Raw genomic sequence first — 20083 nt, forward strand, 5'->3', positions numbered from 1 at the left:
AGGTGCATTGTTTTGTGCAAATAGTTTTCAAAGAGCATGTCGGCCTTACAGCAGTTAAAGCAGGTAAAGCTCTTACAGCAGTTAAACGTGTTTGTATACATCATGAAATAGTGAACGAGTGAAGGGGTTAATTTATACATGATGCCACTGTAAGTCATAGACCATCTGAGCCATAATTCCACTGTTTAATACTTCATGTGAAATCTATATTTAGGTACATCAGGAAGAACATTCGAAATTTAATAGTGATGTGTACAACGAAAACATTCAGAAGCTCAAAAGCTGTTTCTTCAAGAATTACACTGACCAGTAGTTGTAGTGCTGCCATCTGAAAAGGTTGTTGCATGGTTCTCACATATTGAAACAGTTTTCAACTGTGCAGGCAGCTTCTGCACAAGCTGCTCATTTGGACATTCCTGCAGCTGTACACTGTCTGGGCCACATATCGGCTGTACATCTTCTTTGGAAGTGGGTTGCCCGATACCACCCACCATTCCCCATTTTGAAACAGAAACCAGGAAGACAGGTGAATCCTCAAGTTTCTTGGCCACACTGGGTGGTAAAACCTCTGCTGTGGTCAGTGATTTAGAAAGTCACAATTAAGCAGAAGGAAGATAGACAAACAAAAGAAAAGCAAAGTCTACAAAGGGCTGTGTCATAATGAAAAGTGTGCTGTACAAATTTTAAAATATAGTTCTCCAGATTTATCAACTGCCATCATTCAAGTACTTTTAAAGAGTTACCGGCTCATCATTTGATCGAGTCTGAGTTGGAAAAGGAGAGGGGAAAGCGAAGAGATTTAGTGTGCTGGGGAAAGGTGGGCAGAGATAAGGTTAGGCAAAGTGTGGATGTATTTTGACCTTTTGCAGGGTTGTCAAGACACCCCTAACGCAAGTAGAACGTTTGGCCTACTGAGATGTTGATAGCTTATTGTTGAGACGTTGATGCTGACACAAAACAAGGCTAGTTATGGAGCTAATATTAGGAATTAACTGATGAACAGCACAGTAAAGGAGAAACCTTTTTTTAGGGTATTTTGGGTCCTCTGGGTCTTTAAGGGTCATTTGGGTCTTTAATCGTCTTTGGGGTCCTCTGGATCGTTACATCAAATGGTCATATAACATGTGGTAAAGTTTAAATTTCCTCCTATGAAAGGTTTTCAATGTACGATCTTAACAAAATGCAGACACATACGTACGTGGCAGATTGCTTAACCCGCTTTTTGCTTCGTGAGCACAGGATATAAATACCAATAATAATTTTGTATTTGCAGAGGATAATAAACAAGATCATAATCGAAAATTGAAAGCTTCAACAAACCAACTTATCCATAGCCTGGAAAGTTTACAAAAATCCTTTGATTACCTTTGATGGTGTCCCACATTAATGGATTATAAAATGCATGCAAGTATAGAAAGTTATCCCCCAAATAATCACACTGATAAAGAAAGCAATGATGCTCTGGAATAATTTGCAAAAAGTTTGCAAAAACGCACATGAAAGACTCTGAGAGCATTAGGCAAACGGTTCTCTGGTCTGATAAGGCAAAAATTAAACTCTTTGGCCTGAATGCAAAGTGCTACATCTGACAGAAACCGAGCACAGCTCATCACCCAACTAAGAAGCATCCCTACCGATAAGCATGGTGGTGGCCGCATAATGCTAAGGGGATGCTTTTCAGTGGCAGGGACTGGGAGACTTGTAAGGATAGAGGGTCAATGAATGGAGCCAAATACAGGCAAATCCTTGAGGAGAACCTACTTCCGAGTGGAAAAGACTTTAGACTGTGGCGAGGATATACTTTCCAACAGGACAATTCAATGCTGATACGACCTCACTTGGAAGGACAGATTGAAATCCCAGGGGTGAGGATACGTCATGGTATCTTACAAGGTGACAGCCTTTCCCCCTTCCTGTTTTGTCTGGCTTTGGACCCACTGAGTAACCTCATCAATGAATAAGAGCACGGATACAATCGAACGTGCAACAGAAAAATGACCAAATAACCGAGAAAGGTGACAACATCTACTGCACCTGGATGATCTAAAACTCTTCGCACCAAATGATGACAAATTGGCAGATCAACTGAAACTAGTAAAGCGCTACTCAGAGGACATTCACAAATGGAATTTGGTCATGACAAATGTGCCACATGCACATTTCTATTTGATAAAACAAAAATAACACAATATCTCAATCAATAAAAGTACAACAAAACAGGAACTAGAAAAGGATTCATCCTACAAATACCTCAGAATAGAAGGTCCCCAGGTACAACACAAAAAATGCATTAAATAATCAAGAATGGCTTCCGCTTCCGGTCTTGCCGGCGAGGTTACGTTTTTTCAAAGCTGTCCACGCTCTCCATGCTATCGAAGTTAAGTAATTGTTCCCATTTGAATTTTCGTCAAAACTGTATTTATTTTATGGTGTGAATACCAACAGTGGGTCCCTAGGAAAATTTATTGGTGTAACTCTTTCATACCTGTATAGAAAATCGTGTTAATTCGTGTCGTGTCTTTTGAGGCCTTGTAGTTGTACCGTGTCCTACCTTGAGGCTTTGTTTTTCTCTCAGCGGTCCATCGATTGTGCTCCAATTACTTTCGTTCTCTGTTTTTCACAGTCTTTTCACCCCATACATCCTTGTTTAAAATGTCAACTCAAAAAAAAAAAAAAAATTGCTTCTCTGTTCTTATTCGTTGTTCTTGTTCGTTTATTCGTTGTTCTTATTCGTTCGTTCGTTCGTTCGTTCTTCGACCACGTGTTTCACTCCCATTTCCCCAGATAGTTTTCCTGTGAAACTTTAAAATGTTTAAACTTTCCTCTGAAGTACTGTATTCTGTCGTATATTATAACACCTTTTTCAATTTCCTCTTCTTCTTCTTCAAAAGGGTGCTTTCGACTTGCTAACCAAATCCATTCATTCCAAAAAAAAATTCCATCTCTTACAGTGCCTCTTTCATACATTCCCTAAATTCACCTGCACTCCACCCCCCCCCCCCCCCCCCCCCCGCCTCCAGCGTCTCAAATGTATTTTTTAACTCGAAGGTCACAAGAAACTCATTTTGCAATAAATGTTCGTTTCCCATTAATCGTACACTTCCCAAAATCCAATCTCACCCCTCCCCTCCAAATCTTCCCCATCACCCCTCCGCTCCAAAACTTCCCCATCACCCCTCCCCTCCAAATCTTCACCATCACCCATCCCTTTCAAATCTTCCCCCTTGCCCTTCCCCTCCAAATCCTCCCCATCACCCATCCCTTTCAAATCTCCCCCATTGACCCTTCCCTCCTAAACCCCCCCCACACCCCTCCCCTCCTAGACTCCCCTCACCCCTCCCCTCCAAATCTCCCCCATTTCCCATCCCTTTAAAATCCCTCCCCTTGTCCCTTTCCTCCTAAACTCCCCCCTAACCCCTCCCCTCATAAACTCCCCCCTCACCCCTCCCCATCAAATCTCCCCACCCTCATTTCTTCTCCATTTCCCCCCTCTCACCCCTCCTCCTCAACGCGACCTCCCCGCTTCTTCCCCCTTCCAACTCTCACCTCCATCTCCCCCAACCTTCTGCCTCGCTCTTCCCCCTCCTCAAATAACACCTCACTGTGCCTCACCCAATCACCATCAAACCTTTTGTCTGCCCCATCCTTCCCTTTCTATGAGCTATTCTGAAATCTGACACACCTTCAACAGCTCTCCCTACCTCTTCCTCCTCTTCCACATCTTACCCTACCCCTCCCCCCCCCCCCCCCCGTTCTGTATCCGATGCTCCCCCTTCCTATTCATTAACGGTATGGACCTCAAACATCCGGGGCCTTCGTTCAAACTTAACTAATCTCTCCATACAGGTTGCTTCTGACAAACCAGACGTGATCTGCTAAACAGAAACTTTCCTCCTTCATGATGTCTCTGATTCCTTAGTGTCTCTCCCGGGTTACTCCCTCCTCCGGTATGATAGACCTGAGCCTCGCCCTGGAGGTGGGGTTGCTATCTTTATCAAAAACTCTCTTTCTCACTCGCCCTGCACTGCCCTCTATCCACCTCACCCCCAGGAATACCTCTGGCTACGGCTTCCCCTTCGCTCCCACCTCTGGTTCATATGTGTGTTGTACCGTCCACCAAACAGTGATGACTCCATCTACATCTCGCTGTCCGATAATATGGACCAACTTCTATCTACTCATCCAAACTCTCTCTTCCTCATATGTGGTGATTTCAATTGTCATCATGCCAGTTGGCTGGGTGTGGGTACCTCTCTCACCAGCCATGGCTCCTCAGCAAAGGACTTCTGCGGCTCACTGGAACTGACACAATCTGTCAATTTCCCGACCCGGATCTCAGTCAACGGAGCATCTTCTCTTCTGGACTTGGTTATGACTAACTTCCCTGAAAATGTCTGCTGCTCTTCTTCGGCTCCAATCGGCTCATGTGCTTGTTAAATTGGACATCTCTCTGACCATTCTCAGGGAGCCTCCTCAGCGTCGACGAGTCTGGCATTTCACTCAGGCCAACTGGCACGGTCTTCAAGCAGCCATTAATCATCTGGACTGGTCTCCCACCGCTACCGCCTTTGACATCAACTCATCCTGGGAATTCTTCCAAAGTAAATTCCTCTCTCTCATGCACAGATTTATCCCATCTCGTCTTCAGTTGTCATACCCTTCCTCCCGTCCATGGTACACGGAATCGTGTGGTGAGGCTGTTGCCCAGAAACAACTTGCCTTCGTCTCCTGGACAGCAAATCCAAAGGAAGGAAATCTCATTTCCTTTCACAAAGCCCGAAACAAGTGTGTGTCCACCCTCAGGAGAGCCAGGAAACAATATCTCTCCATTCTCAAGACTGAACTCTTATCTGTCTCCCTCTTCCAAATCCTGGTGGCATCTGGTCAAATCTGTTTCTGGTGTTTGTTCCCACTCCATCCCCTCCCTTACCTCAAACGGCTACACAGCTGACTCCGCACGTGAAAAAGCTGAATGCCTCAACTCTGTGTTTGCCTCTAAATCTTGTGTCTCAAACCCATCCCTCTCTGTACCCACCGTACCCAGCTGCTCCTGGACTCTATGTCCTTTCCTCCTGACAAGGTGGAAAAGTTTCTGTCAACCCTCGACTCTGATTCTGATTCTGCAACTGGACCTGACGGCATCAGCCCACAGGTGCTAAAATCCTGTTCTTCAGCTCTTTCACTCCCTCTCTCTGTTCTCTTCACCCTCTCTTTTGCTCAAGGTCATCTGCCATCTGTTTGGAAATCAGCCAACATCACCGCTTTACACAAAAAAGGTGCAAAAACAGATCCTAGCAACGACAGACCAATCAGCCTTCTCCCAATTATCAGCAAAGTCATGGAATACATCATTGCTTCGGATATGAAATCTTTCCTCTTCTCCAATGGCTTGATCTCTGATCATCAATTTGGTTTCAGACCAGGTCACTCGACTCTGGACATGCTGCTTCTGCTGTCTCAACAATGGATGGAGGTCCTCAATGCCAAACAGGAAATTAGAGCTGTCTCCCTTGACATATCACGTGCCTTCGATACGGTCTGGCACCCCGCTCTGTTCACCAAACTCTCCTCCTTTGGTATCCATGGAATTCTCCATGCATGGCTGGCGGACTTCCTCTCTAGTCGTAGTCAACGTGTGGCCCTGAATGGGTTTCTCTCATCTCCTCTTCCTGTTCAGGCTGAAGTTCCCCAAGGCAGTGTTCTGGGCTCTGTGCTTTTTCTGGTCTTCATCAATGATCTCTCCGACTCTCTTGAAAATCCTCTCTATCTCTTTGCTGATGACTCCACTCTCTGTCGCTCCATTCCTCATCCCTCAGATCGGCAGTCTGCAGCCTCCTCACTCTCTGCAGACCTGGACAAAATCACAGACTGGTCAAACAAGTGGAACATGTCTTTCAATCATGACAAATCTCACACTCTTACGATGTCTCTCCGAAAAGACCGACTGGACAACCATCCGATCCACTTTCTGAATAATCCTCTCCAAGAAGTTCTGTCACTCAAGCTTTTGGGTCTCACTATCTGCCATGATCTTTCCAGGGAAAACCACATTTCAAATCTGGCCTCCAAAGCCAGTCGCCGACTGGGCATCCTCCGTCGTGCGAAGTCCTTCCTTGGCACACCTGAGCTCCTCACCACATGCAAGGCTTTCATCCGCAGCTCAATGGAATACTGCTCTCCCCTCTGGACTGGTGCTCCTGCCTCACACCTAGCTCGTCTTCACGCTGTTGAAACCAAAGCGTTCAGAATCATTGGAATCTCCCACGATGAAGCTATGTCCGAAGGTCTTTCACTTACCGCAGGCAGGTTGGTGGTCTTTCTGTCTTCTACCGACTCCTCTCCGGCCTTGCTCCTCCAGCTCTCTCTGGGCTCTGTCCCCCAAATATTCCTGCAGGTCGCACAAGATCTGCCTGCAACCCTCTTATGGTTAAACTGCCAAAATCAAGACTCTCTGCTCACCTTTACTCCTTCATTCTTCTTTTCTCCCGCCTCTGGAACAAACTCCCTCACTCTCTTCAATCCCACTCCACCCTCCAGGTCTTTAAACCAGCTGTTCACCACCATCTCTTATCTTCCCCCATCCAAAACCTTGATCTTTTCTACCCCCGCTAATCTCACCCCAAATCCACTTTTTTTGAAATACCAACTTCTTTCCTGGAAGTCCTTGGTTTCCTTGTGTTTATACTTCTCCCACCCCACCCCCCATTCCCACGCCGCCTCCCCCCAAGCCCTCTCCCTCCCACACATTCCCGATGTCCCTGCTCTCAAATGTTGTGTTTGTGTGCTTCCCCTTCTCTCCCCATCTTGTCTACCGCTCCCTCTTTTTATATATTTTGTTTGTCTGTTTGATTTGTTTGTGTGATAAATGTTAGCTCTTTCACGAGCCTCGATTCTGTATACAAAAAAGAAAAAGAAAAAAAGAAAGAGTACCAATGCAAAATCAGACCAATTTTGAAATCATCCCTCTCTCCAATGCACAAAATCAAAGTTATAAATCAACTTTCACTACTTGTATTCCAGTACAGCTGTGCAATTTTAAACAGGCCACAATCGGAGATCAACAACTGAGACACCAAAACAAGGAAACTTCAAGCTCTATTCACAATATATTCCACAAAAACCAATGTATTGTGTTTATTTTGCTTGCAGGTTTTGCTTGCCGAGACGAGAAGGAGGAGAAAGTTTGATGGAGCTGAACCAAGTGCACAGAACAGCGTGTGTCGGACTAGCGGAGTATGTGAAAAGATGAACAGACTATCGAATGAGATTTGCGCACGAGCAAGAAAACAAATCAGAAAAGGTATCCTTAATCCATTTGGCAACAAACTTCCAAAAACAGTTGCAAGTGCAGGATACTACACAGGAAAACGAAACAGAAACAAATGCAGCCCCAATGATCGCAAAGGAAAAGGAAAACTACAAAAATAAATATCAGCAGATATACTCTGACAAATTGGATGACAAAAGAGCACGAAGCTTCAAAAAAGAGCTTGTTTGATAAGAAAGGCTCATTTGAATGGCTAAGAAGAGGTAAAATTAATTGGGATGGAGAACGAGTCATCATAAATCCCCAAGACTAGGGACACTACACTAATAGCTTTGAGAAAATGGCGGGATTGAGGCAAACGGACAAATGCAGGTTTTGTGGAGTAGAAACAGAAAGTACCGGTACCGGTTACCACCTCCTGGTATGTAAAAAAACTCATGTCGAAATAGTAGCACACAGAAAGACATGACAGCGTCTGGAGAGTAATCCACCGGTACATCTGTAAACATTTCAACATTCCGGTTCAGAATAATCATGGAAACACAAACGAAATGCGATCCTTCAACATGAACGTATACAGTCGTGGCCAAAAATATTGGCACCCTTGCACTTTTTTCAAATAACACACAATTTTCTCGAAAATTATGTTGAAATTAACAAAATTATTTGGTCTCCACAATTCTTTATTTCACTGTTAATATTACAGAACCTTTGTTTTTGATTCAGAACTTAATTTATCCTTTTAAATCAGAAAATAAACAGAAATGGTATTGACAAAATTATTGACACCCAAGACTTAATATTTGGTAGCACAGACTTTGGACAAAATAACTGCAGCCAAGCACTTCCTGTAGCCATGAATGAGCTTCCTAGACCTCTCCACTGGCAGTTTGTTCCACTCTTCTTGTGCAACTGCTGCAATTCTCCCAGATTTGAAGGGTGCTTTCTCCCAACTGCTGTTTTCAGATCTCCCCACAGGTGTTCAATGGGATTTAGATCTGGACTCATTTGCTGGCCACTTCAGAACAGTCCAGCGTTTTGTCTTTAACCATTCCTGGGTGCTTTTTGAAGTGTGTTTGGGGTCATTGTCCTGCTACAAGACCCATGAACTTAAAGAGAGACCCAGCTTTCTGACACTGGGATGAACATTGTGCTCCAAAATGCCTTGGTCTCCTGATTTCATGATGCCATCCACATATTCAAGGAACCCAGTGCCAGAGGCAGCACAGCAATCCCAAAACATCACTGAACCTCCTCCATGTTTGACTGTGGGGAAGGTGTTCTTTTCTTTGAAGGCTTCATTTTGTTTTCTGTAAACATAGAGATGATGTGTTTTACCAAAAAGGTATAATTTGGTCTTATCTGTCCACAGGACATTCTACCAGAAGGATTTTGGCTTGCTCAGGTGTGTTTTGGCAAACTCCAGTCGGGCTTTCTTATGTCTCTCTCAGCAGTGGGGTCCTCCTGGGTCTCCTACCAGAGAACCCCCTTTAATTGAGTTGGTGACGTATGGTGTGAGTTGAAACTGTCGTACCTTGTGTCTGAAGGTCAGCTTGAATCTGTTTGACAGTTGATCAAGGTGCTTCTTCACTAGTCAAACAATCCTTAGCTTCAATCTTCGATGAAGTTTTCTCTTGCAGCCACATCCAGCCTGGCTACAGTGCCATGGGCATTAAACTTCCTGATAACATTGCGTACGTTGGACACAGGAACATCAAGGTCTCTGGAGATGGACTTATAGCCTTGAGATTGTCCATGTTTGGCTACAATCTTGTGTCTGACCTCCTCAGACAATTCTCTGGTTTTCTTTGTTCTCCATGCTCATTGTGGTACACACAGTGACACAAAACAGCAGAATGACTCCTTTTATCCATTCAAACAGGTTGAATGAGTGATTTTTATATTGCAGGCACCTGCAACTCACCACAGGTGAGTTCAATTCCAAAGTAAAGGAGAACCACCTGCTTGAAATCGAATTATTTCTAAGAACTTCTAAAAGATGTCAATAATATTGTCCGGGCCATTTTAGGATTTCTGTGTGGAATAACCTAAGATTTCGTACTTTTTTCAGCTTTGTTTTGTTCCACTGCAAACCAAAGAAATACAAATGTGGAAACCAAAATATTTTTTAATTTCAACAATTTTCTGGAAGAAATGGTACATTATTTGAAAAAAGTGCAAGGGTGTCAATATTTTTGGCCACGACTGTAGTGCTCACGCATGACAAGATGATCCCATCAAGTGTGGCCATTGCAAACAAAGCATTGTGACGACATAGTGCTCAAACACAAAAAGAAAAAGACAGCATTGTTGATTGAGGTTTCAGTTCCCAATGACTGGACTAAATGCTTCAGAAACCAGAAAATACCTGGGCCCGGTTGCTAGAAGCTATCCATTGGATAAATTTCATTTGCCGCTATGTGATTTATCCACAGGATAGGCTTATCCGGGCTTTTAGCAACCGGGCCCCGGAGCTGAAAAATGAGGTCAAGAGGACTTGGAAAATGAATAAAGCTGAAATTGTACCAGTGATAGTCGGAGCAACAGGGATGATCAGGAAAACACTTACCGAGTACTTACCGAGTACAACAAAACACTTACAATCATTCCGGGGAATATCACGACAAACGAGGTACAAGTGGAGGCTTTCAGAGGTTCAGTGAGGATCCTAAAACGAGCCCTTGGAACGAAGCTGTGAGAATGAAGTTTCACAATCTGGTTCATGAAGAACGTTCCTTTACCGAAAAAGGAGGTGGAGATTTTGAGCTCCGGGAGAACTTCCTCCCACCTTCTAAAAAACCCGCAAATTGAGATAACAACCAACAGATGAATTTAGTGAACTTATGGAATGAATTCAAAGTACAATCCATAAAGATCGCTGAAAAAGGCAAACACAACCCGGAATAATAATAGGCTTTCACTAACATACAACCTTGAATACTTTTTGTCCCCCACCCCTCCGACAAGGTCGGAGACTGGGGACATTAAAATGTGCCCAGAACCGATGACCGATCATGAGTCCATGCATTTTTATGTATGTGATCATTCAAAAGCCGTTGAACATTTAAAGCTTTCATGTTAAAGATATCTATTCCTGATGACATAATCTCAACCTGATTAGATCACAATTGTGATTGGCTGAATTGTGTTGTAATGGCAACCATCTCAGTAACTTGGCTTGTGCACACAATATTTCAAAAACCGTTGAACATTTACCTTTCATATTGAATATATCTATAATTCATGACATTATGCCAACCTGATTGCATAAAGGCTGTGATTGGCTGAATTATGTTGCCATGGCAACCACCTCAGTAACTTGGGCTTGTGTATGTGATGCTTCAAAAACCATTCCAAGATTTAGCTTTCATATTACAAAGATCTATTCCTCTTACCATCCAAAAGGCTTGGGACCTCGAGTATCAGCTCCTTGTTAGCATAATCTGCAGGCTTTTTGAGTTTGACATTATTCTGTGTTGATGGATAAGTATTTTACAACAATCGAGCTTTGCATAATTAGTACAACAGAATACTCGTCTCCATGAAGGCCAGTGTCGGTCTGCTTCAGTGGAGAACAGAAAAAATGAAAGTAAAAGTTGAAAACTTCCATTGCATGCATGCTTGGATGTATCATCCACTACTCATGCTTAATGTGTTGGGCAAGTCCAGACTTACAAGTGCGTACCTGACAGACTTGTATGTAGATGCAAATGGGGGAAATTTACATATTATGTAAACCAAGAGGAATGAAGATAGGGAGGAGGGAGGGAGCAAATTCAGAAAAGTAAGGCTGATAAGGATAGAAAGTACAGACTCTTTAGAAAGTATTCATACGCCTTGACTTTTTCACATTTTGTGTTACAGCCTGAATTTAAAATGGATTAAATTGAGAAATTTTTTTTGTCACTGATATACAACTTGACTGGAGTCCACCTGTGGCAAATGAAATTGATTGGACATAATTTAGAAAGAAACACACCTTTCTGTGTGAGGTACCACAGTTGACAGTGCATGTCAGAGCAGAAACGCGACCATGAAGTCCAAGGAACTATCAATCAATCAAAATTGTTTATTGAAAGCATGTCTGGCAGTGAATGGCTGAATTACACATGCATAACATGAATTACACATAACTGTCCGTAGAACTCTGAGACCCGATGACCACTCTGAAAGAGCTACAGAGTTCCTTGGCTGAGTTTGGAGAACCTGCAGGAAGGACAAAAGTCTCTGCAGCACTTCACAAATCTAGGCTTTATGGGAGAGTGACCAGACGGAAGCCAATCCTGAGAAAAAGGCACATGACAGCAGGCCTGCAGTTTGCAAAAGACAGAGCATGAAGCAAAATATTCTGTGGTCTGATGAGATGAAAATTAAACTCTTTGGCCTGAATGCAAAGTGCTATGTCTGGCGGAAACCGAGCACAGATCATCACCCATTTAACACCATCCCTACCATGAAGCATGGTAGTGGCAGCATCATGCTATGGGGATGCTTTTCAGCAGCAGGGACTGGAAGACTTGTGAGGATATAGGGAACAATTAATGGAGCCAAATCCTTGAGGAGAACCTGCTTCAGAGTGCAAAAGACCTTGGACTGTGAAGATTTACACGACATGGCCAAAAGTATGCGGATGCACCTTCTAATTAATGGATTTGGCTGTTTCAGCCATACCCATTGCTGATAGGTATATGTAATACAGCACACAGCCATTCAATCTCCATAGACAAACAATGGCAGTAGAATGGGCCATACTGAAGAGCTCAGTGACTTTCAACGTGGCACCGTCAAAGGATGCCACCTTTCCAACAAGTCTGTTCGTCAAATTTCTGCCCTGCTAGAGCTGCCCCGGTCAACTCTAAGTGCTGTTATTGTGAAGTGGAAACGTCTAGGAGCAACAACAGCTCAGCTGCGAAGTGGTAGGCCACACAAGCTCATAGAACGGGACCGCCAAGTGCTGACGTGCATAGCGCGTAAAAATCGTCTGTCCTCGGTTACAACACTCACTATCTAGTTCCAAACTGCCTCTGGAAACAACGTCAGCACAACAACTGTTCGTCGGGAGATTCATGAAATGGGTTTTAATGGCCGAGCAGCCGCACACAAGCAAGATCACCATGCTCAATGCCAAACGTTGGCTGGAGTGGTGTAAAGCTCGCTGCCATTGGACCCTGGAGCAGTGGAAACGCGTTCTCTAGAGTGATGAATTACGCTTCACCATCTGGCAGTCCGACGGACAAATCTTGGTTTTGCGGATGCCAAGAGAGCACTACCTGCCTGAATGCATAATGCAAACTGTAAAGTTTGGTGGAGGAGGAATAATGGTCTGGAGCTGTTTTTCATGGTTCGGGCTAGGCCCATTAGTTCCAGTGAAGGGAACGCTTAACGCTACGGCATACAATGACATTCTAGACGATTGCGTGCTTCCAACTTTTTGGCAACAGTTTGGTGAAGGCCTTTTCCTGTTTCAGCATGACAGTGCCCCCGTGCACAAAGCGAGGTCCATACAGAAATGGTTTGTCAAGATCGGTGTGGAAGTATTTGACTGGCCTGCACATAGCCCTGACCTCAATCCCATCAAACACATTTGGGATGAATTGGAACGCCGACTGCGAGCAAGGACTAATTGCCCAACATTAGTGCCCAACCTCACTAATGCTGTAGTGACTGAATGGAAGCAAATCCCCACAGCAATGTTCCAACATCTAGTGGAAAGCCTTCCCAGAAAAGTGGAGGCTGTGGTAGCAGCAAAGAGGGGGACCAACTCCATATTAATGCCCATGATTTTGTAATTAGATGTTCGACATCAGGATGTGATGTTCGGGTGTCCACATACTTTTGGCCATGTCGTGTGTGTTCCAACAGGACAATGACCCCAAACATACAGCCAAAGCAACATTGGATGGCTTCAGAACAAGAACATGAAAGTCTTTGAATGGCCCAGCCAAAGCCCAGACTTTAATCCCATTGAAAATCTGTGTAAAGATTTGAAGATTGATGTTCACCGATGCTCCGCATCCAACTTGACAGAGCTTCAGCAAATCTGATAGGAAGAATGGGAGAAACTCCCTAAATCCAGATGTACAAAGCTGATACAGACATTCCCAAGAACACTCAAAGATATAATCGCTGCCAATGGCGCTTCTACGAAGTATTGACTCAGGCAGTTGAATACTTATGTCAATTAGATATTTCAGCTTTTCATTTGTAATTGTTTTGTAAAGATTTCTAAAAAAAAAAAAAAATCCACTCACATTATGGGGTATTATGTGTAGATTCGTGCCAAAAAATCTCTATTTAATACATTTTAAGTTCAGGCTCCAACACAACAAAGGTGAAAAGGTCAAGGGGTGTGAATACTTTCTGAAGGCACTGTAGATGCAGAGAAAAAAAGGAATAAAAGGCTGGAAACAGCCTAAGGGAAAAGAAGCAAGGGAGTGAGTAAGGGACAAACGAGAGTGGGGTTTCAGCTCTTCGGTCAGATGTTGGCCATTGGGCTGATTCTAAAAGAACACTTGATATAATTAACGAACTTTACAATAAAGGAATTCCCCAAGTACATTTTACGAATTAAAAACCGTACTTGGTAACAATGGCTTATTCATCTCCCTAATGCTCCGATAATTATGAAAAAGTAACAATGCAAAAAATGTTTAAAAAAAAGTAACAATGCAAAAAAAAAGTAACAATGCAAAAAATGTTTGAAAAAGTAAACAAATACGTCAGAGTGAATGAAAGGGATGGTATATATATTGAACAGCGCATACCTGCATTTTCCTCCATTGGCAAACTCGTGGGAAAGACAGGGCTTGGCAATGCCTTTTCAGGGCAGGCTGTGGCCTTTGCTGCAGTGCATTTGTGCACCTTGGTGATAACTTCATCAAATATGGATTCTGGATTGCCTACTGGTGAGAGAGGAGATGCAAAAACACTTCATTGATTGAGGGAAACACAAAATATATATTTTACACTCAAGTCAACAATGAGTATAAATATTCACTATAATAAACACACACACTTGAAAGATTAACATCACCATAACAAAGCAGATCAGGTCATACTATAGCAATTGCCTATTATAGCAAATGCACGTCCAAACTGAATAGAAAAGCAAAAAATCACTTCTCTTCCACTGATACTGTTTTCCAAGCATAGATATCTCGGATAACAACTTGTACCAATATAGTGAGTAACATGCAACCGGTTAGGCCCCAGGCTCTGTCTCATGCAAAGTTTAGTCCATCATCCTCCACAACTAAATTTGGAAAATGTTTGTTAAAACAGCAGAGGGATGGAGCAATCTCCTCCCCAGCATGTCTGTCATTACGTGTGAGTCCGACATTCGTTAGTCCGAGGGTGGAAATTGGTTGAAAGCCCTGGGGCTGAGACCGGTTGAAAGGCCTGGTTCGAGAAGAGTTGAAAGCCCTAACGGCGAGATTGATTGAGAGCCCTAGCGCCAAAACTGGTTGAAAGCTCCAGGGCTGAGACCGGTTTAATGGGGGCCGAGACCGATTTAAAGGGGGATGAGACTGGTTGAAAGCCCTGGGGCTGAGACCTGTTGAAAGCTCCGGGGACGAGACTGGTTGAAAGCCCTGGGGCTGAGACCTGTTGAAAGCCCCAGACAAAAATTGGTTGAAAACTCTGGGGCTGAGACCGGTTGAAAGCCCCGGGCGAAGATTGGTTGAAAGCTCCGGGGCCGAGACTAGTTGAAAGCCCTGGGGCCGAGACCGGTTGCAAGCCCCTGGCAGAGATTGGTTGAAAGCCCCTGGCAGAGATTGGTTGAAAGCTCCGGGGCCGAGACCAGTTGAAAGTCCCTGGCAGAAATTGGTTGAAACCTCCGGGGCTGAGACCGGTTGAAAGCCCCTGGCAGAGATTGGTTGAAAGCTCCGAGGCTGAGACCAGTTGAAAGCCCCTGGCAGGGATTGGTTGAAAGCCCCTGGCAGAGATTGGTTGAAAGCTCCGGGGCCGAGACCGGTTGAAAGCCCCTGGCAGAGATTGGTTGAAAGCTCTGGGGCCGAGACCGGTTGAAAGCCCCTGGCAGAGATCGGTTGAAAGCTCCAGGGCTGAAACCAGTTGAAAGCCCCTGGCAAAGATTGGTTGAAAGCTCCGAGGCTGAGACCGGTTGAAAGCCCCTGGCAGAGATTGGTTGAAAGCTCCGGGGCTGAGACCGGTTGAAAGCCCCTGGCAGAGATTGGTTGAAAGCCCCTGGCAGAGATTGGTTGAAAGCCCCTGGCTGAGACCTGTTGAAAGCTCCGGGGCTGAGACCGGTTGAAAGCCGCTGGCCGAGATTGGTTGAAAGCCCTGGGGCCGAGACCGGTTGAAAGCCCCTGGCAGAGATTGGTTGAAAGCTCCGGGACTGAGACCGGTTGAAAGCCCTGGGGCCGAGACCAGTTGAAAGCCCCTGGCAGAGATTGGTTGAAAGCCCTGGGGCCGAGACCGGTTGAAAGCCCCTGGCAGAGATTGGTTGAAAGCCCTGGGGCTGAGACTGGTTGAAAGCTCTGGCGGTGAGACCAGTTGAAAGCCCCAGGTAGAGATTGGTTGAAAGCCCTGGGGCCAAGACCTGTTGAAAGCCCTGGGGCCGAGACCGGTTGAAAGCCCTGGGGCCGAGACCGGTTGAAAGCCCTGGGGCCGAGACCGGTTGAAAGCCCTGGGGCCGAGACTGGTTGAAAGCCCATGGCAGAGATTGGTTGAAAGCTCTGGGGCAGAGATGGGCAGGAGCACAACTCTAGCACCCCCTTCCCCACTCCTCCCCATCAGCTCATGTCCCAATTGCATCCTAACAGTACACTCCACCAATACAAGGTGTTCAATCTAAGATTACCAATCTTTCTATTCAGGTTGCTGGTGCAGCTCTGGACATTGAAGGCCTCACGGAAATGTTCTTCTTAAAGGATGTTTATGAATTACTGCATCTCCATGTATGTCATTCTGTTTTGCCAGGCCTCACAATTTGACATTAATCCTAGCTGCATGGAGCATCTATCTTTCGCTGTTTGTCTTTGTGGTGTATGTGCGGTTTGGTCTGTGCCACTGTGCGATTGAAAGATGATCATTCTATATACAATTTAATTTCCTTTAACATGGATGAACTCGTCACCACCTATGTTCCTCGGCTATGGTGAATATGACTGAGACGAGTCTGGCTAGCCACGACATGCAAGAGATATTCGATATGGGAGTAATTTGACAGTGTAATTTGTCATAAACGTCATAAGTCGTGATAGTTCATGAAAGGGATGAGGCAGACAGACAACGTGTGTTGACTTGATTTGATGGAGCACACTCTTTACAGAGTTGTTGTGCTGCCAAAGCAGTTGATTGTCAATGGTTATACTGGGTGGTTTGCCATTATCGACCCAGGATTGTTTGTCCATGCTCTATCATTTCGATTAAATTCTGAGCACAAAGCAAGGAAGCAGCACGTACCATTTTTAAAGTCTTTGGTGTTACTTGCCCGTGGTTTGAAGCACCTACCTCCCACACTCAAAGTGGAAGCTCCAACCATTACGTCACTAAGTCTGGTTTGTGTGTTGAATTCAAGGAGCTCAATAAGATCTCTGCATTTGATCTGGTTGTCATGGTTGTTGTGATATACACAAGTTCAGTACCGATGATCATTTTACTAATACCGACTTGAGTAATGGATATTGGCAGACGCCCGTATCTGAAGAAGACATGCACAAGACTGAACTTGTTGGACAAAACAGCACTTGCACTTGTTGCCAATATATGGCACCTACAAGTTGTTAAAGATACTTTTTGGGATTATGAACTAAAGCTAATCTAGTACGGGCATGAGAAAGTTGCTGGTTGGGACACAAAATGTTGACAACTTTATGACATTGTGATTCATATGCAAATTTGGAATGAGCATGTTTTTAAACTCAGGGAGTTTCTCTGTAGGATGTCTGCAGCCTGACTCATGGCCAGAACATAATTGAAGCATATGTGATCGGGATGGACAGCATGGGCTTTGTGGGACACCACACATAATGCGTCTTGGTGAGCCTTCACAACAACAATTTGGACAAGATCAGGGATGCACCAGAGTCCACGACCAAGGAGGTACATGGTCGTATATGGGTCTGAGTGGATACTCGTTGCATTTCATGAACAATTGTGTGGTCATGGCTATGCCAACTAATGGATTTAATCAAAGATGTTTTTGGGGGATATTCAGGAGAAGGCCTACGTGACCCTCAACAAGCAATCCTCATCAACAAATCCATCTTGAGACTACCAGACCCATCAGCCATTTGTGCTCAGGCCCAATACTTCCGACATTGGCATTGCGTCCATTTACAGAAACACGAGGGGGAACTCTTCCTCCTGAGTTTTGCAAGTTAGAAGATGAGCAATCGATGGAAGAACGAGTAAATCATGAAAGGACTTGCTATTTTGTGGGGCATCAGGATGATTATGCTGTCGGAGTGAATTTGTTTTGCAGTAATCCCTCTCTGGTTAAACTTCCACAATCTAGGCAGACTACACACACAAAACCCCCTTGTTCATCGCTTCTCCCATCTATGGGACTGCCCTCCAGAGGCAATTCTTTCCTACTCTTCCCTCCAGGGCTTCAACCAGGTATTGCAGCACCATCTTGTGTCATACCCCATTTTGACCCATGTTCTTTATTACCCCAATTAACCCTTTCTAATCAAACCCCATTACTTGCTGGTTTCAGTGTTAACTCCCCTTCTCTCTCTTCCTTTCCTCTTCATTTATTCCCTTGCTGATTGTGCCCAATTGCTGCTGATTGTGCCCAATTGCTGCTGATTGTGCCCAATTGCTGCTGATTGTGCCCAATTGCTGCTGATTGTGCCCAATCGCTGCTGATTGTGCCCAATCGCTGCTGATTGTGCCCAATCGCTGCTGATTGTGCCCAATCGCTGCTGATTGTGCCCAATCGCTGCTGATTGTGCCCAATCGCTGCTGATTGTGCCCAATCGCTGCTGATTGTGCCCAATCGCTGCTGATTGTGCCCAATCGCTGCTGATTGTGCCCAATTGCTGCTGATTGTGCCCAATTGCTGCTGATTGTGCCCAATCGCTGCTGATTGTGCCCAATTGCTGCTGATTGTGCCCAATTGCTGCTGATTGTGCCCAATTGCTGCCGATTGTGCCCAATTGCTGCGGATTGTGCCCAATTGCTGCGGATTGTGCCCAATTGCTGCTCTGCTACAGTCAATATAAACTCATGACTCTCGCTCTGAAAGAAAAGAAAACCCGACCCGCAATTTTCTCCACACCTATTAATCATACCTAACCTGTAATCTCCTCATTAGTTGCAGGTTAGTGTTTCCTCTCCTCTCCTCTCCGTTCTATCAATCTGTTCGGTTATCCGCTTGTTTATTGTGTCCAACTGTTAACCGATCGCCCCAAAGTCAGTTTGTTGCCTTTTACCTTGTCACCTAGCTGGTCCATGAACCACGTATGAGCAAGGAATTCAGATGGAAACACAAACAGCACCCCCCCCCCCCCCCCAAAGCAAAGACGGGACAGAGTTGTGGTTGAGGAGAGCAAAGACGGGACAGAGTTGGGGTTGGGGAGAGCAAAGATGGGACAGAGTTGTGGTTGGGGAGAGCAAAGATGGGACAGAGTTGTGGTTGGGGAGAGCAAAGATGGGACAGAGTTGTGGTTGGGGAGAGCAAAGATGGGACAGAGTTGTGGTTGGGGAGAGCAAAGACGGGACAGAGTTGTGGTTGGGGAGAGCAAAGACGGGACAGAGTTGGGGTTGGGGAGAGCAAAGACGGGACAGAGTTGGGGTTGGGGAAAGCAAAGATGGGACAGAGCTGGGGTTGGGAGGGTGAGGCTTTGACAATGCCATCCCTATAAGTTTTCCGTTCAGTGTAAAACCACCTAAGCAATTGTTAAAAGGATCATCAGATATCGAAAGGTTGGAGCCGACAGGCATTGTGAAGGTGACAGTAAGTCTGGGACTTAAGCTTCAGCCCTTTCGTGCCAACCTGTGTCCAGTGCAATTTAAATTATCCAAGCTCGATAACAACGATGTATTATATATGCACATAAGCAATAGGCATGTTTTGGTTCATGTACTTAACCCCAGGTTTTTTTTTTCTGGTATGATATTTCTGGTATGGTTTGGAAAGGAGAGCTTTTTTTTTTTTCTTTTTTTTTTTGGTATGGTTTGGAAAGCCTTTGCGCATGCGCAATATTGGAGGTCACGTCTTTTCGAAGCTGTCCATGCGCTCACGCTTTCGAAGTTAAGTAATTTTTCACAATTGTGTTTTTGTCGAAACTGTATCTATCTTTCGGTGTGTGTACCTATAGTGTGTCTTTAGTAAGATTCTGTCAGTGTTAATTTTTCATGCATGTATACAAAATCGTCGGTTAATTCATGTCGCGTATTTTGAGGCCAAGTAGGCTACCTTGTCCGACCTTGAGGCTTTGTTTTTCTCTCAGCGGTCCGTCGATTGCGCTGCAATTACTTTCGTCCTCTGTTTTTGTCCCAGTCTTTCACCCCATACTTCCTTGTTTAAAATCTCAACTCAAAAAAATTTAAAAAATATTTCCTTCTCTGTTCTTATTCGTTTATTCGTTGTTCTTATTTGTTCGTTCGTTCTTCGATCACGTGTTTCACCTCCATTTCCATTTTCCATTTCCCCAGATAGTTTTCACTGCTCAATTTAAAAATGTTTACATTTTCCCCTGAAGAACTGTTTTCTGTCGTATATTACAACACCTTTTTCTTCTTCTATAAAAGGATGCTTTCGACTTGCTCACCAAATCTATTCATTCCAAAAAAAAATTCCATCTCTTACAGTTCCTCTTTTCTACATTCCCGAAACTCTCCTCCACT

The 20083-nt window shown here is 44.6% G+C and overlaps 1 protein-coding gene across 4 annotated transcripts in view; it reads right to left on the minus strand.

Annotated features, from left to right (window-relative positions):
• LOC137429055 (uncharacterized) overlaps window positions 1-20083 on the minus strand; it is a 346812-nt gene that overhangs the window by 146503 nt on the left and 180226 nt on the right. For 2 of the 4 annotated variants that reach the window (XM_068119076.2, XM_068119074.2), the window contains 2 exons: window positions 14032-14169; window positions 308-571 (listed from right to left, as the gene is read on the minus strand). In XM_068119076.2, coding sequence (XP_067975177.2) covers window positions 308-571; window positions 14032-14169 — 402 coding nt within the window. The remainder of the gene's footprint in view (window positions 1-307; window positions 572-14031; window positions 14170-20083) is intronic. The other 2 variants (XM_068119075.2, XM_068119077.2) reach the window with 2 other exon arrangements.

The sequence above is a fragment of the Myxine glutinosa genome, chromosome 6, assembly GCF_964187855.1.
Source record: "Myxine glutinosa chromosome 6, kmMyxGlut1.1, whole genome shotgun sequence".
Classification (NCBI taxonomy): Eukaryota; Metazoa; Chordata; class Myxini; order Myxiniformes; family Myxinidae; genus Myxine; species Myxine glutinosa.